Here is a 7254-nt window from a genome sequence, read left to right on the forward strand (position 1 = left end):
CCTTCCCACACACACTCCGATAAGAGGCAGGGAGTGGTTTCTTGTTTCACTCCTGCCTTGGAGCTCGGAGAGGAAAGTTCTCCTTTCACTCCGTGGGACCCTGGAACCATTTCTGAGGGTTTTGTATATTTTATTTTTTTGTATTATTCCCCTAATCTTTGTATATATTATTTTCCTTACCTCCCTTTTTCGTTTTCTGTTCCTTGTTGAACAATATACTTCATTTTTCTTTTTTAAAAAGTGTCTCTCTCTCTCTCTCTCTCAAGGGGGAGGGGGGGTAGAGGCGAGTACATAGTTCTGTTCCGTGTGGGTCCTGCCCTGAACCCCTTTTTACACGGAACCAGGACACTACCAAACATACTTTTTCCAAACCTGTAGCCTAAAAGTGGTAAAAGAGACATTTTTGAACGAGGTAAACATACTGCTGAAGGCTATATATTTAAATCCAAATTCCCAAAGTCACTTGGCTTAATTGTCAAATTACTTAAAACTGAACAGAAAGAGAAAAGACTGTATACTTATAAAAAATCTGAAAACAAATCCAGGTTGACCCTAACAGCAAATAGAAAATAACTCATTTACAAAGGGCATGTGCTGCTGTTTAAAGTTAGCCAGACAACAGCAAAATTTGAGAAGAGTTTTGCTGCTTTCCCCACGGAGCTGTTCCTCCTAGAACACCCACTCCACCTCAGCTCATCTCCTTCAGCTACTCCTGAGCCAAGGCTGGTGCTGGACACACAATGTCACCGCACTCCAGCGAATACTGACCTTCCACCAAGGCTGCAGCCTCTCCTGCCCTACTCCTGCTCTGGAGCAATGGCAAAGCTTTGTGACACAGGGTGTTCAAAACAACAGCCTGCTGCTTAACAGAGAATGTCAGAGACCTCAATCACTGTTTTAAACCATTTGAAAGCTAAGTTAAAATTAACAAGAGTGCCTTTTGTGATTTTTGTATTTTATTTAAAATGTTTCCATGCAGGCTCACTTTTTTTTAATATTCCCTTGTATCAGTGTTTAGTTCCCAGAGACCACTGCTGTCAGGCAATGCAGTTTTCTGCAAAGAAAGTATCTTCCATCCACACTGCACTTTCAATAAACTCTGTAGAAGACAGCAGATGATCAGACTAAGATAAAGTGCACATATTCCTTCCTGATACAAGCAACCAAGTCGTGGACTGAAAAAATCAATCATACTGAAAATTGAAAACCACACCAAAAGTCCTACCGTGGCCGTTAACACCCCACCATTAAGTTGTCCCACTGAGTACTGCACAAAAATACTCTTCAAGTGTTTGTTAGCTTAAAAGAAAAAGGAACTTATAAACATTAAAAATAATGGTTCCTTTTTCAATTAGACTCTAAGAATCATGAATTTATGTAATCCTTAAAAGCTACAGCTCCCCCAAGGCTGGCATACTGCCTTCACAATCTGTAGGTAGTTTGCATTTCACCCTTTGGATCCAGGCTTCAAGCTCGCAAAAGCTTTGGAGTTCTTAAGGGAATGTGAAATTTCATTGAGAAAAGAAATAAAGTGATAGTCCCTTTCTGACTTCTTGGACTCAAAAATAACTACAATTGTAAAGTGAGGTTCGGGGCGAGTCAGGAAATACGTGCTTTGGACTTTGTCATCGTAGAAGTGAACAACCTTCTCCAAGCTGTTGAGGTCGGAGGTTCTATCAGTCATAATCATGATAACATTGGGCCAGTGCATAACAGGCCTGTCACTGGGCAGGGACACCACTGCTGGGTACTGATCCACGCCTTTGGGGGCCTCCCTGTAAGAATGGGGATGATGATAACCGTGTCCCTGAAAACTCTCTGACCCACGATTGTCAAAAATCAACGAAACGTTGACGGCATCATACTTCCGGATGAAGCTGGAGATTTTCCCAAAGTAATCAGGATTTGTTTTAGCAGTCAAAGTCTTCATTTCAGATGCTGTTGTTTGCCGACTAAGGGCCTCGTGGAAGTAAAAGCTAAACTTGGCAAGGAGAATGTTTTTGAGCTTCATCAGCCAGAGGAAGAGGTGTGGAGGTTGTACAGCCTTCTGAGACTGCCCTCCAAAGAGATGTTTCTTGGTCTCTCGCTGTTTCTCAAAAATTTGACCCCAAGTCTGTAGTTTTGTGTGAGCACTGTGCAAGTTGACCAGGGATGGAAGGAACTTCCACTCTGAGATCTGAGCCTGAGCCTTTAAGAGATGTGCAAGCACATCTACTTCCAGCTGGAAACTGCTCTCAAGAGGACTGAGGATTGGATGATGAAATCTAGAAAACATAACGTTAGTCAAGACATGAGAATTTCTGTATACAACAGTGAAATAATCACACCGCATTTGTCAGCTCACAGACAGAAGACCATGAGGTTTCTGTTTAAGAAAGATTTATCTCCTCACTTCAGAAAAATACCCTGAGCCTTGTTTCTGCTGTAAAACAAAGAAGTTTATACCGAATTCTTCCAACCTTTAACAGCTCATCTTCAGACAAAGTGACTCCATTACTCCCCCTGGCTGCCAGGACACAATACATTTCCACTTTAAAAATGCTTGGTTCAAAACCAAAACACTTAATTTTGTTGTGGACCAGAAGAGGGAATGAGATTTTGGGGCTTTTCATCGCTTTTCCCTTCACTGTTTTTGCTTTGACTCTCCATCAAGCTCTTCCCAAAACATTAATTCTTAGGCTTGTGAAAATTGCCTCATAGTTTTATCACCATTTTTAAGTTAGGGTTTCTGTGGGGTTTTTTTGGGTTTTTTTTTGGTTTTTTTTTTTTTGTTTGTTTTTTTGTTTGTTTGTTTGTTTTTGGTTTTTTTTGTGGTTTTTTTTTTTTTTACAGCCACAATATGTGTCTTGAGAGGATTTGTTATTAAGATGCAAGTCCAGATTCACTCGAAGAACATGAAATTATGACTATCCTAGACCAGTTGATGCACCACACTCTGCTAACACATTAGGTTGGGTGACCAGTCACCTTCTGTGCACCGTGCATGTCAGCAACCACCACATCTACCTGCTGTAGCAGACATGGTGAGAACCAGCTGCTTTGGTGGGCTGAGAAGTCCAGAACATAACTGCATTTATTTGAACAAACAAGAGTCAATTAAAAATAATATTCTGCTAATAGTTAACATTATGTATTTCCAATGGTTTTAGTATTCAGCAGAAAAAAGTTTTTTTTGCCATGTACTAGGCAGCAAGGGGGAAGGATACACAACATTATTTGCTCCAGATAGTTCCATCAAGTGTACACTTGGCACAGTTTCAACACACTTCCAGTCAGACTAAGAAGGTTACTCTTCAGTCTTAAAAGCAATTAAAAAATTCATACTAATGCATCACTGCCAAATCTCCTACATTAACATTATGATGTACAGCTTCCCACTTTTCCTTTGCTTCATGGCTCACAGCCATTTTCATGTTTCACTGCACAGCAGGACTTACTAAACTGTTTTAATGCAAAATATGCACCTCAGCCACAGCTTTATATGGCTGCAGAGTAAACTCACAGGTCATGTACTCAGTATATCTGCTGTAATTAAGTTTCATGACACAGAAGCATCGGACTCAGCAGCGCATAAACCAGACAGATTTTTACAATATTTCAATAAGCCAGTGTTAAGAATTTAAAAACATATTGGAAAATTGATTTTTTTTTCCTCTAAGCATTCTCAAAAGCAGAGGGATGCTACTGTTTTGGTTTGCAGACTACAAAGCTTTGTTTTGCTACAGCTTTCTATTTCCTGCCATAGATCACAAATGCATGCATATATTTACAAAATGCCAACCAGATGAAAAACATTTAATGCTTAAAAAGAATTATATCATAATAAGTTTACTAGTTATTTATTAATTTTATACCACGCTTTTAAAGGATCCTGCTTCTGATGTTGGTTTAATTATTTCAGTTAAGATCCAAAGAGTTAAAAAATTTAGGAAAAGTTACTTCTCCAGTTGTGTTCTACAGAAAAACGGAGAGTAAAGTGTCTAGCACTGACTGTGTACAAGTCATCAATAAGAAGTAACAAAACAGCTCTAAAATGTTCAAGAGTTAATGATTTTTTCAGAACAGACAACATGACTTGATTGTCAACAGTCAGTTAATTCTGTCATTCCTTTAACAACAACCAGTTATTTGCTCTATGCTATTTTTAGATGTAAAGGAAAGAAACCTGAATTAGTTCTAATAGCACCTCAGAATGTCTTCATCTTAGAAATCAATCATTAACCCAAAGCAAGATCACTACTACTTTTCCCAGGGACACACTGCTTATTTTTTTAAACAGCTTATAATAATGCCTTAGATGTACAGTGGCATCAGTGATATTTATTTAAATAGCATAGTAAAATATTCCATATACAAGTTTCTAGACACTTTGTTAAAGTATCACTTTCGGTGTTCAGACTTTTATCAGTGCTGTTGACTCAGTACATGCTCAGAACAGAGAGCAATGGTCAGTGTACAACACAGAACAACTTTTCAAAAAAAGCCCCAAAATTACCTTCCTTTACTTGTTAAAGTTTATTTTGACAATGAAAAAATCCACAGGTTTCCTTTTTTATCGGACTAACAGCCCTGATCTTGTAAGGGTTCACAAGCCAAAAACTGCAAAACAATCCCTAGTGAGACCATATAGACTAGTTTTGATTTTCAAACAGCAAAGTTACGTAGCAATTTGCTTAAGTTAATCCCAAAAAAATAAGGGAGTCAGCTCCAGTGCTTAGATTAGGAATGTTAGAAAGCAGCACTGAACTACCCTGATTTTTCCCAGGTGTACCCTTTAAAAACAGTAACCAACAAAATTAAGATCTCAAAATATTCTCCCCAAATGTCTTCTATAGGCACTATTTCACTAATAAAGATTTTTAAAAATTTAACTATACTTTAAAGTTCTCTTCCTACAATGGCTACCTTGTTGTGCCTTAAAAGAGTGAGCTAGAATTTGAGCCTGTTGACAGGCACTCAAAAACTCTCTCTTTTTTAAGCTGCCATCATTTTTGAGGCTCACCTGTTAGATGTGAAACAGCGACAGGGAGTAAAGACTACTGGGCAACGCCCCTCAAGAGAAGTGGTAACAGGGCACAACAAACCCTCCTAAGCAGGCCGAACAGCAATGGTATAGCTTTTAGAATTAAGCAGACATATGTTCCAGTCTAAAAATAAAATTGTCACACAAATATCTGTTCTATTTACGTATCAATTTTACTGAAGGCTCTATAGAATTAAGTTTTGTTTCCTCTCCACTGCCAATGAAAAAGCGCAAGAAGTTTTTATACCTGTTATAAGGAAAATGACTCTTCCTCTCTGCTAAATATGAAGGTGCAGAGTATTAAGGAATAAGAAAGATGGCTCCTAGAACATGATGAGTAGAAACACTCTCCTTTCTTTATTCTTCTTCTTCAGGAGTTTTATTTTGAGACTTTATGCTGCTGACCAACATTCACTTCATGCATGAGTTCATACAAGGTGTGCTGCTCAACACGCAAAGGACTCCAGTTTTTAGTCTTGCTTTGAACCTCAACATAATTTAACACAGATCATATGTCCAAGTACTTACTGCCAGCAAATAAGCACTGACCTTGAGCTGTATTTCTTTAGGATGGATTCCAAAATGTTTACCAGTTCCTCAGAATTAATGAACTTTTGGGTGCTGAGCGTGTACATTTTTTCATAGAAGTCAGCAATTTCCATCCGAGCCTGAACAAAAAAACAGAGCTGTTCAGACAGGTGAGAAAGCAGCTCTTCCAAGTGAGGAGCTGTTCCTCCTAGTGCATTGCGACCCGTCGCCACCACCTTCTTCAGCTCATTATGCAGAGATGTGTAGATGGTTCGGATGGAGTCCTTTCGGCTGAAGAATGACTGACCACCTGTTCAGATAAATATGGAGGTATTACCAAAACCCAGGGACACCAAAGATGAGACAGCAATACTGGAAAATTATCTATAACCATGCCTGGAAAATTGTCTATAACCACGCCTGCTTTCCCCTAGGTGTTGGTTGGATCACAGTATTTGGCTTGCAGTAGCCTCCGCTCCTATTAATAACTCTAGACCTTTTCAAGAGTATTCCCCTAACAACACCTCTTCAACCAAGAAGCACTCAAATTTGCAAAGCCATCTTTAAATGGGAGCCATATGACATCTGTGTGTATAAACCAAATGCTTCCAGTCCCTGCAGAATCTTAATATAAGCCACAGTTCAAACGGAAAACAGACACGGTTTATCCCAGTGAGACCGCAGTGGAGGTTAGTCCATAACTAACCCCAGGAAGGGGAGAACTCTCTGCTTCTCCCCACCTGCTCAACACTATGATGAATTTAAAAAGAAAAAAAAAAAAAAAAGACAAAAGTAGAGAGTCAAAGTAGAAGTTATTTAACCTTGGCACTACCAAGGACTGTACCAAGGTGATAACCTTATTTCCTAATTTCTATTTACAGATGGCCTTACCTGCTGCTGTGGCACGCAACAGCTGCAGGAGAGCAAGGATCACAGGGACTAAATCTGTGGAACTTTCAAAGAGATACTAAATTTAGGTTCCACTTTGAAACTGCTTATAAATTTTGTAATGTTGGACAGTCCTTTTCACATCCATTTTACACATGTAATGTTCAAAAGAGACCCTAACAATTTGAGGAAGGAAGGCAGAGAACTGGTTATCACGATGAAACAGCTACCTTCCTAAGCCACGAGTTGCCCCCAGGTCATGGGCATGATGAAGAATCACCTATTGCTGTTGTTCATGAAATATATAAACAAAGAAAACTCTGTCCTTGCAACACAAATTTTACCCTTTCTGCAAGCAAGAAATTACCCCTTTTAAATTCAGCCTTACAAATAGTTTTGTCTGTAAAGACCTACTTATAAATTAGTTCCAAGTCACCAGGTAAACACCAAGCAGAATTTTCTTGATGCTTTACTGTGCTACACATCAGACTCATATCCCTTGATCCATTTTCCATGCCAGTCTGCAGTTCAAAAAGAAAATAAACAGCTTTGCCCAGAAGGCAACATGACGATAGCTCGTCCTGTGCCAGTTCAGGATTTTTCTATCTGCCTACTGAAAGAGCGAGAAGGAGCCAAGATTATGGCTAAAACTTTCTTAGATGCCGCCGAATCAATAGAAACAATTTCTAGGGGGCTATCTGTATCCCTATCCCCAGCTACTTACACACCTACTCACACATACAGAGCTCTAACATTACTCCCCGGAACTGCGATGTGAGAAAGCTGTTATCTCTCCGGTCACCCCACCGAGTTCA

General features: G+C 39.3%; 1 protein-coding gene across 1 annotated transcript; it reads right to left on the reverse strand.

Moving 5' to 3' along the window:
• Positions 1-1170: 1170 nt before the first annotated feature.
• LOC103769944 (chromosome unknown open reading frame, human C12orf66) lies at positions 1171-5865 on the reverse strand (the record flags this gene model as incomplete). Its single annotated transcript, XM_008937190.1, has 2 exons — positions 1171-2264; positions 5573-5865. Coding segments are annotated over 2 exons (1110 nt in total), but the record flags the coding sequence as incomplete, so codon positions are not given.
• Positions 5866-7254: the final 1389 nt, after the last annotated feature.

Source organism: Merops nubicus, unplaced genomic scaffold, assembly GCF_000691845.1.
Source record: "Merops nubicus isolate BGI_N331 unplaced genomic scaffold, ASM69184v1 scaffold34573, whole genome shotgun sequence".
Lineage (NCBI taxonomy): Eukaryota > Metazoa > Chordata > Aves > Coraciiformes > Meropidae > Merops > Merops nubicus.